At 40.4% G+C, this 13,157-nt stretch overlaps 1 protein-coding gene across 3 annotated transcripts in view; it reads right to left on the reverse strand.

Annotated features, from left to right (window-relative positions):
- The window catches only part of PRKN (parkin RBR E3 ubiquitin protein ligase), a 1,286,511-nt gene that overhangs the window by 149,481 nt on the left and 1,123,873 nt on the right, over positions 1–13,157 (reverse strand). For all 3 annotated transcript variants that reach the window (XM_054972198.1, XM_054972190.1, XM_054972207.1), the window contains 2 exons: positions 9,743–9,804; positions 5,151–5,300 (listed from right to left, as the gene is read on the reverse strand). In XM_054972198.1, the coding sequence (XP_054828173.1) occupies positions 5,151–5,300; positions 9,743–9,804 (212 nt within the window). The remainder of the gene's footprint in view (positions 1–5,150; positions 5,301–9,742; positions 9,805–13,157) is intronic.

Genomic DNA, 13,157 nt, shown 5'->3' on the forward strand with positions numbered 1-13,157 from the left:
TGTAAAGCTACTTTTCACTGTCTCATTATTCAGAATTATACTATTTTTCAATATTGGTATCTATTGTAGTTTCACTGAATTGTTGGTCCCTGGGCTACTGTTGCATGTTGGTTTGAGTTCTGCCCTTAGGGCTGCCCTCAGTTTGTGTGTTTTCCTTTTATCCCTGGCAGCAGCAGCAAGCTTAAAGAACTATGAAAAAGTTGCACTGTGTTGCCTCCTCCTTGAAGGTATGCATGCATGCATGCAGGATGAGGTAGTACTTCGGGGAATTGCCTGGGAGTATATCTTGCCCAGCTTTCCTCCCAAACCTGCAGTAGGCTCTGATCTCCTATATTTTTTAAAAAGGCTAAAAGCAACCATGGGCAGTTGGCAATGATGTCAGAGATGGCTTGACTCAATAAAGGAAGCCGCACCCTCCAGTTTGCAAGATCTGGCAAAGATGTTACTGATTAGATGTTTTGGAGGTTGTTAATTCATAGGGTTGGCATAAATCAGAAGTGACTTGGCAGCACATAACGCATGAACAGAGCTGGTGCTGGTACTTTCCTCCCACCTACACTTTTTCATGACCTCAGTTCTCATACAATTTCTATTTGCCCTTCTCAAAAAGACAGACAGATAAATTTTCTTCAGATCAAGAACAGCAGCTTGGGGAAGGAGAGAAGGTGGGAAACAATCCAGGGGAAAGTGTTCACTACATTTCCCTCTCTCAGGGGACTGCTTTTACCACTAGAAAAATGGTTTTACAGGTAACCTAGTTTGGCTTTAAGAACCTCAGTCAGCCTCTTGCCATAGAATATTCAACCCAATGGGGCAAATTAAACTCATTCCAACGCATATGTTAAAGCATCTATTACAAATAGGCAAATCATGTATTTTTCCTTGGAGCTCAATCTTAACTTTATCAGGAATGTACTCTTTGAACAGGAAACATTCTTTTGATATATAGAAAGCAATATGCTAGTCTAGTACAAAACAAGACAAAGATGTGTTATTTATTGAGCTTTCAGGAACCTTGATTACACCCAGCTTTTTCAACAATCAGGCCTGTTGGCACAATGTAATGGTTTCCTTATTTTGTTGCTGGTTTCTTGTGTTAAACATGTCAACATTTTACATCTCAGCTGTAAAAGAGAGAAAGATTGGTCTGATGAATAGCAATGAAGGTGGAAGGACAGCACACTAACACTTTGCGTGCAGATATGGAGCTGAGACCTTCAGATGGGTAATAAAAGGGCCATGTTTATTGATTTTACATTGATAAAGGAGATCTGTGGTGCCCGTAGGAACACCTCCCTTCCCTCCTCTAAGTCACAGCCTTTTAAATACTTAAAGAGAGAAATCATGTATCCCCTCAGCCTCCTCTTCTCCAAACAGAACACTCCCAAGTCTCTCAGTCTTTCCTCATAGGGCTTGGTCTTCAGACTCCTGATCATGAGCCATACATATGTAAGCCAGAGTGGCCTTGCCTGTAAATGGTCCACACTGCAACTAGGTTTGGAATTGGTTGTAGGGAGGAGGTTCTTGAGGTAAAAGACTGGGTAAAGTAGAGAACATCTCTGTTCACGTGGTAAAATAAAAAAGGAGTGTTGGTTGTGACCAGAGCCCTCCTGAGGTAAAAGTTTAAGGTAACATAAGGAGGAGCTGAATTAAAGGTCCAAAGGCAAAGCTTTTAAAAAAGAGAAAATCATTAAATGCATGTTAACAGTTCTCTCTTCATAGAGCCAGGACCTTTACGCATGCATGATGCTGGACCAGTAGAAAAGAGCAAGAGTCTAGACAGTAGCACTATAAGACTAACAAAATTTGTTATTTATAAGCCTAACAAAATTTGTGGTAGGGTATGAGCTTTTAGGAGTCACAGCTCACTTCTTCAGATACCAGACGAGCTAACCATGTGAAAGAGGAAATATATTTATAACTTATGTTTTCTCTCTCCTTTCTTCTACAAGAAATGCTATGAATTGGAATAAATGAAAGTTTTATCTTTTAAAATACAATTTACTTGCCTGAAGAGTAGATTCTGCATATGGGCCCATGCTTTCCTAGCTGTAGAACTACTAAGTTAATTCCCCATTAGTACCCATCGGTCATTACCTCTTATTGCTCTTCTTCACACATACCACACACACACACACACACACACACACACACACACACACACACACACACTCCTTTGTTTTGGTACAGTCAAATGCCCATGGGTTAGGCTTCCACCCCCACCCTCCCAAAACCCAAAGGGACCATGCGAATATGACACATTGCTTTGAAAAGATCATATATAAATACATACACATGCATACAAAAACCCTAAGGGAATTATATGACTATAGTGCTCATTCAGCCTACCATATATGAAATATCATACTGAATAGCAAAGTAAAGGGTTGGATCCAGAATAAATTGGCAGTTTCCATCAGTTCCCCCTTCTTGCTGCAGATCTTACTCATGTTATTCCTCAGGGTCCCCTGTTCCCTAGGAGGAGTATTATGTAGAGATAGGAGAGCTGCACTGGGAGGAAGAAGGCAGAAAACTTATGTTCTGGTGATGGAAAATTTTGTCTGAATCAAACCCAAAATATATAGTTAAATATGTATTTTGGGGTGAGTTGCCAAAACTAAAAAATAAATCTAAAAAAAAAAAGAAGGGAAAGGCCATAGAAATGGAATGTTACTACATACTATGGTTGCTAGGTCCCCTGGAACCCAACCTAGGGGGCAGGAGGGATTACGGGGGAAGCATTTTCCTCTGGAGCTCTTCCTTGTTGTTGTTGTTGCTGTTGACATCATTCCTTGAGTTACAAGGAAGGGAAGGCCCCCTGGGGGGCAGATTCTCATCAAATGGGCCCCATGTGGGGACCTTCCCTTTCTTGTTGTGCCAGGAATGACATTGTTCCTTGTGCAACAAGGAAGAGCTATGGAGCACACACCTGTGCTCTCTGGAACTCCTGGCCCCATTCCGTGTGCTTTCTCCTCTGCTGGCCAGGGGTGATTCAGATACATAGAGATAATCAGAGAAATGAAGTCAGAATAGAGGGAATTTACCTATTTGTAGCCATCTACTCGAGGTTTCTACCTTCTTCCACTAATTGAGATGAGGAGACTCAGAACTTTTAGCTTCCTCATACCATATTGTTAGCATTCATGGATTTCAAACTCACATGAATGCAGAGCAAACTTGGTTGCCTGCAGAAGCCAATGCATCTTCCCACTGGTTTCAAAAGCAGGTGAGAACTTACCCATAGACTGCACACTCAAATCCTGGAATCTTTCTAGAGAAAAATTATTAGTGACTTAATTATTTTGGCCCTTTGATATGCAAGTGTTGTCATTCAACATTGTTTCTTGTGTGCACACCCAGTACTCTTACACAGACAGAGTTTTCTAGCTATATAACTCTGCTCCCGCTCTGGGAAAAGTTCTGTTTTACATGCATCACTGCCTGGATAGATGGGAAGTTCTACCAAGGATGACATATGCTAATGATGCCACAGAAAACAACAAACCCAACAAACATGTTGTTCTTCACTGTTATCAGTTTAGACAACCAGAAAGACTTTTCATTCCAAAAAAGGCAACATCAATACTATTGTTTTAATCCAAAAAAGACAAAATGCTATATTATACATTTTATTAGGACAAATGAAAATAATGCAGAACATACTAATATGTATGTATCTATACACACACATAATTTGCTCCAGTCCTATTACTGGCATGAAAGAGACATATCAGAAATACTGTTACACATTAGACAGAAACATTGTAGCCTATAATTTTGTAGAGAAAAAGTTCTGCTTCAGCATGTAAATGTTCAGTAGCATTATTAGCACTGAAGAAATAATTGATATTTGCGGCTTGACTACTTAGCATAAATATATTCCAATATCATTCATTTTCCATTATTCAAAATGGTTTCTCTCTAATCGACTTATACATTTTTAAAATCATTATCTTTTTCTACCCCTTGAAGGATAAAAACAAAGCTCAAATAAATATAAACAATATTTTTCCTCTATGTTTTCTCCAATGGAGCAAAAAGCACTGCCACAGGCAAAAGGGTAACCGCACCACAGTCCCAGTGCAAATCAGGATGGAGCCCTCCATGTCTGCTGTTTACAGAATCTTTATGAGATGATTTGATCTCAAATCTCAGACCATCTAAGGTGGCTCTAAAATGTTCCCATTTCTACCCCTGATCAATAAAAGCCTGTTTAAAGAAATAAAGTACTCACAGATTTTCCAAAACTGGCCTGACTGAAGAGGAGAGCCATCCATTGGAAAAGTCTTTCTTCAGAGTGACACTTGAATGGTTGTTATATAAAAATTTCCTTGGACTTAAGCTACCATTTTCGGGAACAGTCCAGGAAAGAACTCTTCTCTGACAAGCTAACGTTTCATGAGGACCATTTAACCATACAACCCTCCCATGCCCATCCTAAATTTCCCAGGAGAAGAATATCTCTGCTATTAATGCTTTAAGAGTTTTGAGAGCAGGACTGGCAGGACAGGGAGCAGCCACAAAAGGGACCTTTTATATGTCTGAATTTTTCTTATCAGACACATTGAATGCATTTGCTGACCGCTGAGGGTACTATTGTGATGGCACTTAAGAAAGGAGGAAAAGGAAGCAACAGTCCTCAGAATCCATTCCATTTCTGTTCTGACCACACTTATTTAAAACTATCTTTTATGCAACATATTCATTTACCTTCATTGATTGGTTCAAAACCCAGTGTCATTTTTACTTGCTGAATTCTTTCCCACCCTCTCCCTCCCCAAAGCTGTTTAAAGAGAGTGCAGCTAGTAAAATAACAAATTCTTTTGGCTCTGGAACCTTTTCCATTTTGCTGACTACTGGGAGTTTGAAAGAGAGTCAAAGCTCTTGGCTTGTCATTTGCACAGCCTCACTCTTCACTGTAACTACCTAGATCAGCAACTTTGCAAACCGATTAAAGCAAAGCATTCCAGGACAGGCATATTCTATATGACAGAGTGGTTGCTTCTAGTGCTGAAACAGAATTGTTTATTGGATCTACCAAGTTTATTCTGATATGAAAAGCATTTCAGAGTCACAAATGAACTATGGAAATTTTCCTGGTTTTGACTGACTCTGATGGAAATTTTTTCAGGAAAGAAGACATTTCTTACCCCACAGCCCATTCCATTGGATGGTTCGCACAGTATTTTTCTCACTTCTGGTTCTGGAAGAAGGCCAGCTCCACATCCTGGAGTGGGACATAGCACTCCACCCATCTGCAGAACACACTCTTCTGCACCATATCGCTGGTAACGGTTATACTGCAAGGGAATCCAATTATGTGCTTTAACACTAATTTACCTCAGATTTTAAAACCCCACCTTGCAACAAATAAACAGTAAGGAGCTTTAGCCGCCGCCCCCCCCATCTTCATTCTGACATTATACACAACTCCGATACACCAATTTGAGTATTTAACAGCAGAAACGAACCTTTTTAAAATATGTTTCAATTGTTACAGGAAGTGATGCTAATGTTCTACATTATTCTGTTGGCCATGATTTAAAAAAAAATGATCATGGCTACCATAGGCATTGGGCCTATTCTCTGTTAGAGCAGAAAGAATAGACTTGGGGGGTTGTTGACTTTCATGTTTACTGTCAAAGAACCTGAGAGTCTCTTATAGAGACTGAGAGCCGAACTAGACGAGATGAATTCATGAGTCAATGTGAGTGGCCAGATTCTTTCCCCCCCCCTCACCTTCCTGTGTCTCTTTTACCCCTGATGAACTCATGTCCATGGCTCTCCTCTGTGCACGTCAGCAAAAAAATTGTTTACATTGGTGAGTGTCTGTGGACCATATCATCGCTGTTGTAGAGTAGTGATTCTGTTTTGCTTCCGCTTCCCTCTTCCCGCACAGAAAGGCAAAAGAGGACAGAGGACGGTTATAGGGGATGGTTTAAGCATGCACAAACTGGCAGTGCATAATGGGATACCATTCCTGCATCTTGGAGGAGTGCATAAGAAACCCGTGCCAGGACAGATATGGGATCAAGCTCACTCTGATTGCACTGGCGAGTGTACAGGAGAGCAATGGGGAGACACGTGTAAGTCTGTTCGCGTGTCGTTCATGTGTCATTTGTATCGTGTAGTTCGGCTCTCAGCCACACTGCTTCTGAAGGACTGCCAGAATATCCATTACCAATCTCAGCTGATAAAGGAAAATGCTTTTTAGCCTCCAGAGTGGCACAAAGGGCTTTGTCAGGTTTCTTCTTTTCTTCTTTTTCATTTACAAATAATAGTTTTTAAAATGCCTTTGTAAGTTATAAGCAAAATAACCGATTTACTGATTCGATTTGAGGGGGAAATCATATTTTGCCAGGGACTTTGACATTTTCTGTGGGTTCTGTATAGAAATCATGCCAAATCATTATATTATTACAGCACCATCAAGAATTATTTTCACATTACAAAAGTCAAATAAATGGAAGAGCCTGGAAAAAAAAGAGAATCCTTCTAAATGCATTCACACATTTTACTATCTAGTCACCAACCTGCCTCTGAGTTGAAGAACGTTTTTCAAGATGTTTACTAAAAAAAATTTCTCCATTATTTTTTTAGGCTAAAAATGATATATTCCAGTCTGCTCTAGCCTATTGCTGTAACAAAAGGCTGTATCTTTGTGACATATGCTGCATTCATGCTTTCTATCACATCTCATTGGCTTAATAGTACATGAATAAGGATTGTTTTAAAATGAATATATAGGTCTACAATGATACAATCCTCAAATGACAAACTCAGAATAGTTCTGGGGGTCCTTTGCAGCAAATGATTTGAGACGACAATGATGATATTGAAGAATTTACATCCATTCACACCCACTCTGATGGGTTCTTTTACTCTTTTGACTGGATCTTTATGTCATGTGGGCTCTGAAGAGTAATGCAGATCACTTATCTTTTGGACACCTTAGCTTTCTGTCCTCTTTTTGTAATAGGGTAGCTAGGCTCCCATTTGGGAGATCCCCCATCCCAGCTCCTATTTCTTGCCCCCCAAAATAAAAACGTGGGCTATCTGGCCTATACATTTCTATATTTATAACAAGTATTTCTCTCAGAAGTATGTATTCCTATACAAGTAATCAGAATTTGTTACTCCCAAGAAAGATAAACATTAAAAAATTTAGCAGAGATCACCGACATTCAAGATATCCACACAGCAATGATTTTGAAGAGCTTTGACTGTTCTGAGGGATGTTCTAAAGATTCTGGTTTACCAGTCCTTCAAAAAATCAAGAGAGATTTAGTTCTCATAATTTCCTCCAGGAGGAGGAATATGGGAGTGACAGCACAGAAAAAGCTCATGACTCAGAGTGCTGCATTGCATGAAGTTGCCATATGGGCTCATACTGGGAGATATAGTCTTTCAAGTATGTTGGTTCCATGTTGCGACAGGCTTTTAAGGTAAGCACCAGCACCTTGAAGTAGACCCAGAAACCAACAGAAATTTATTGGATACCTAAGAAGCCTGCCCTAATAACAGACAGGCTATCGCATTTTGCATCACTTGCAGGGTCCAAATTGTCTTTAAGAGCATTATCATGCAGCACATGTTGTAACAGTCAAGACTGGAGGTGACTTACAGTCACCAAATAGGGGGTAAGCTTATGGACTATATATTCTTGGTTTTAAAAAAATGCATTTTGGGCTACTATAAATCAGGTTTTTTTCCAGTAACACAGCGGAGTCCAGCAAGATTCCAGAGCTCTTTATCTTATCAACTAGAGTTGCACCCCATCTAAAAAGGGGAGTAAGACCCCATCCAAAGCAGATGCCTTACTGGCTAGCATCCCATCCATTTTGTCAAGATTCAGTTTCAGTTTATTCCTTGTTATACACTTTCTGCTTATTTTGTTGGTCCAGATTAGCTGACACACTGAATGTTCACAGTGCTATTTTATAAAATAAACTACAGATGGCGACTTTAATGCATTACTGTCACAAGCGAAGGCGATCTTGGCCGTATAAAGCCATTTCAAGAGGTTTTAAAAAGGAAGTGTAATAAAAAGTGTTAGGAGAAAGTGTTCTATAAAATTATAACGTATATGATTTATTAAGAATATTTAAATTGCTACTGCATAAAGTGTCAAGAATATGATCTGTCTTTTATTGCTCACAAAAAAGAGATCTACAGTGTCATAAGCATACTCAAAGAAAGCAGATCAAGGAAAGAAAAAGAATGAAAGATAATATTGCTGATAGTTCATTGCTGCTGCTAAATCTTGCATATGTTAAAAAGAGGGGAAAATATTTGGGGGCTTCTGATCCAAGAACAGTGATGTCATTTCCCCCCCCCCCCCAAGAGACTTTGTAATAGGGGTGGAAATGGCTGTAGCATTTGCTTTCAGTCATGTCTTCCTCATAGTGCACTTCTGGCACACAAGAAAATAGTGTGATGTTTTTAAAACAGTGGGTATACTCATTTGTGATGGAATAGGCATCCCTCCCTATCCCAACCCAAATTTCATGTTCTACAGCCATTACCAAAAAGAACTGATTTCTTGCCTTCAGATTTCTGGAATGGACTTTGACTATATTGGTGTACCACCATCAGTATGGCCTTGACCTTTGTCTCTATCTCATAATTCACCGAACTAAATCATATGAACATAAGAAGCTGCATTATACCAAGGCAAAGCAATGGTTCATCTAGCCCTGTGGTATCTGTTCTGAGTGGTAGCAGCTATTCAGGACTACAGAACTTACTGCCTGGGATCCATGGAGATTTTTGCGATTTAACCTAGATTCTTTCACAAGTAAATCATGCATTCTTCCATGAAGCTCTAACCCCTCAAACCCTGATCATAAGCACTAATGCTGACTATGAGTTTGACAGACAATGTTGCATAACAGAATATTGGACTAAAACCAGGGTTCGCACTTAGGTGTTAAACTTAGTGGGTGACCTGTCAGCCTAACCTATTGAAAAGGCTGTGATTACAATAAAATGGGCCGGGGGGGGGGGGGGCACAACGTATGCCATCCTGAGCTCCTTGGAGAAAGGTTGGGTAAAAATATAATAGATTCACAGACAGCCTTTATTCTACATGCATGCCTCAAGCTCTCTCTAATCTCCATTCCTACACCGATTGCTCAGCTCCACTTCCTTGCAAATCTGGGTCTATCTTGCAGAACCACTGAAGAGTTTTCAGAAGGCACAAAATCAGCCTACAGTAGCTCTGCTATTGAAAGGAGGAAAAAAAGAGAGTGAGTGATTGTATGTAAAAGGATGTACATATCATTGAACTAATACCTTATTATGTCATGCTCTGAAAGTCTCCTGACCAGTAAAAAGTGGGATAGTGGCCAAGGACTGTGTCCCATAAGTTGTTAAAAGGGAAAAAACATAGGTAAGCCACTCAAAGCATTAAATATCAATTCTTTACTTTAGGCAGACTTCATCCTCCTGCTTGCCTGTCTGCCATTTTACACTGCCTGTTTACTGTGGGAGTCCTGAGTTGAAGAGCTCTGGCAGATAGCAGATGTACCAATTAATAATCTGTCAAGGCTGATGGACAGAATAAAAGAGTCTCATACATGCACATATAGATACTGTGAGAGTATGTGTCTCCCGCCCCAATTTCAGGGCATTGAGAGGGTCATGACGAGGCACACACTGCTTCCCTAGAGAGAGAAGAAGCTGTCTCATTAGCGTCTATCTCTCATGACACCATGACGCTGCCTTTCAGATGTTAACTCACCTGCTCCTCGCCCAGAATTCTGAAGTGATGCAGCTCTTTAATCAAGGAGCCTGGGCAGCCAGCTGCAGTAAAGAAATATACAGAAATACAGCTTAGTACTGATTTTCATTGGTTCTTGAGGTACAATACTCAGCATGTAGACCCTGAGATACAGCATCAAGAGATGGGTAGCTTAAGTAGCAATGTAAAATTTTATTCAAACTATAGTATTTATTTATTATTTATTTATGTTATTTATAGCCTGCCTTTTTCACTGAGGTTCAAGACGGATTACACAGTGTGAGTCAATATGATCAAAAGCTCAGACATTCAATAACAGTGCAATAGAGTATGGATTGCAGAAATTGGATACAAACAGAAATCCTATACATAACTGAAGCAATGCTGAAACAGAGCCGAAACAAAGCATAAGCAATTTATACATGGTATATTAAATGGTGCAGAAGCTACCCAGTAGCTGGTTGTTGTGGGTTTTCCGGGCTGTATTGCCGTGGTCTTGGCATTGTAGTTCTTGACGTTTCTCCAGCAGCTGTGGCTGGCATCTTCAGAGGTGTAGCACCAAAAGACAGAGATCTCTCAGTGTCACAGTCCTGTGACACTGAGAGATCTCTGTCTTTTGGTGCTACATCTCTGAAGATGCCAGCCACAGCTGCTGGCGAAACGTCAGGAACTACAATGCCAAGACCATGGCAATACAGCCCGGAAAACCCACAACAACCATCGTTCTCCGGCCGTGAAAGCCTTCGACAATACCCAGTAGCTATCCAGTAGTAGAGTCCGCAGCTCCTGTCCCTAAACCAAAGCATTTCTCTGAATGATTTCCTTACAGCACAGCCCTGTTACCTGTAAAAAAGCCCTCCAAAAGAATTTGGATTTGCATAGTTTGCAGAAAGTCAGGAGAGTGGAAGCTTTCCTGACTTCTTCAAGCAAACTATTCAGTAAGGAGGGGGCCACCAGTGAGAATGCACGTGTGCTTGTAGCAGATGTACTGTATTAGTAAACAACTCTTTTCTCATACTATATTTCAGAACTTATTCCTAGCAATGGATAGAGGGACTATGTTTTTGTGTCTTGGTTTTTCTTCCACAGGATAAGGAGATGTAAGTGTAATGCCGTGGGGTGTTGAACTAGGACTTCCTGACCTTGAATCAGTCACATTCTCTCAACCTAACCTATTTCACAAGGTTGTTGCAAGGATAACATGGAGAAAGGAAGAACCACATACATCATCCTCAGCTTCTTGTAGGGCAGGATAAAAATGTGACAGCATGGCAGACAGCATTGAAGGAAGAGATTTAAAAGGAGAACTTTTTGTACAATGTCACCTTCCGATAAAACCACAGAAAGTATCAAGCGCTAATGAATGAGAGGGACTATATGAATTACAGGGCCCTTGAGGATCCTCTGTTAAAGTTTCCCGTAATCCTGTGCAATAGCAAACCCACAAATACTCCCTGCCCCCATGGTTTCTGCACTTTCAGTGGAGACAACATTTTAAAAAATTGTAAAACAAACACAATTTTTAGGTGATGGGCAGCCCAATCCTTGGGGGTGGGGGTGGAAAGTGCACAGAGAAAAGACTAAGGTGTAACTTGCACTTACTTGCATAACTTGCTGGCATAACTTGCACTTACATGGGCATAACCCTCTCCCTGCTGGTGGCCGCCCGAGATGTACCAATGCTGCTGGGCTGCCACCATGGCCACATTGGAAAGTTATGCCAGGAAAAAGGAGGCATAGCCCATAGGTGCCCATTGAACAGGATAACTTGTCCCCTCACCCCATGCCCAGCCCTGCCCATGTAGCCCATCTGAGTATAGGATGGCAACTACCATGGGGTCCAATCAGTGTCCAATCCCTAGGGACCCTACAAAACCATTCCTCCCCTGCTGGCCAGGTGAGTAGATGCAGAAGGCAGAGGATGGGACCGGGGAATCCCCCGCCCCCAGTGGGGGAATGGCATCCCTATGCAGGGCCCCACATCAGTACTGCATTTTCCTGATAATAAACTGGCATGTAAACACTATGTGCATCTGAGCAGAAGCACATGGTGAGACACTTCTCTAGCAGTTATCATTTTGGTGTGGTGGGCCACCCTTCTGCAGTGGTGTGGACAGCAGGACTGTTACCTCTGAGCAAACCCCTGGCATGTGTCTAGAGGACATCAGCTGACACAGGCCGTAACTATATTACAAGCCTGTATTAGTTATATACCAGTTCAACCGACATGACTTCCAACAAAGAATCTTGGGAGCTGTAGTGAGCTAAAAAGTTTGTTAAAGATTCCCAGACCCACTCAAATTAGAGTGGAACCAAATTGACTCCTATGCTATGTAACCCATTATTTCATCCAAATAAACCAAGATATTTTCCTTTAAGAAGTAAATACATACTTTTCATACACTAATGCCATCATTATGTTCTAGCCATAAAATATTACACATTTACATATATATCCATTTTCTGATGGCAATAGCAGAGAACATAAACGCAGAAATAACTGTTTAGTGGATTTTTTTCTTCATTACCATGAAGTCCCTGGAAATTTAAAGGATCTCAACCTGAAATTTCAAGATTATTTAATTAAAAACAAAACAAAACAAAGATTGATAGTATTTTTAATTTAAAGTATTCTAGGTTGGAGTTTATACCAACAGCAGACATTAGCCCATGTACTGAGCGCTGGGATGAGTAATTTATAACTGAATGGAAATGATGTTCAATAGAAATAAAACCAGAAATATTGCATTGACATCACAATGCACTAATAAATACTGATTCATTTCTCCAGTTGATTTCAGACCTCTAAACTGCTGAAACTAATTAGAATAGTGATGTAAATGTAAGACCTTTATCCTTGTGTCTGATCTAGTGCTGAAGAATTGTGTCTGTATGACACGGTAATCACTCTTGAGGTGTCAGACAGTGATGCCAAAGGATTTGGTGACTTCATTGTATGAGAGTTAATTAAATGTTTTGAAGTTTGCAATGACCTTTCCTCTTTTACATAGTTTGTCTTCATTTTAAAAACAAGATATTGGGTTGAAGTGTTATATGAGCTAGTATACATAAACTTGAGTGTTAATGTCCAAGAAACGGCAAAAGGACTGAAGTTTCTCAGGTAGAGAGGCAATGGGAAAGTAAAAACGGGCAAGAAGGAGTCTTGGGAGTAGCTTCCCTTATGGAACCGTATCAGGAAAATAGTAAAGGGATTGCTAGCTGATATGAGGGAGATCTGAGATCAAATCTCCTGAAACATTTTAAAGGTTAGAAAGCAGTTCATGCTATTTGCTCATGCTGTTTTACCCTTCTTCCAAGGAGTTCATACTTGGTTCACCACTCCTCAATTTATTTTCACAAAAACCATATGTACGATAAATCATGTTAAAAGATTATGACGACTGCTTGCAAGGTC

This window comes from Eublepharis macularius, chromosome 1, assembly GCF_028583425.1.
Source record: "Eublepharis macularius isolate TG4126 chromosome 1, MPM_Emac_v1.0, whole genome shotgun sequence".
In the NCBI taxonomy this organism is placed as follows: Eukaryota; Metazoa; Chordata; class Lepidosauria; order Squamata; family Eublepharidae; genus Eublepharis; species Eublepharis macularius.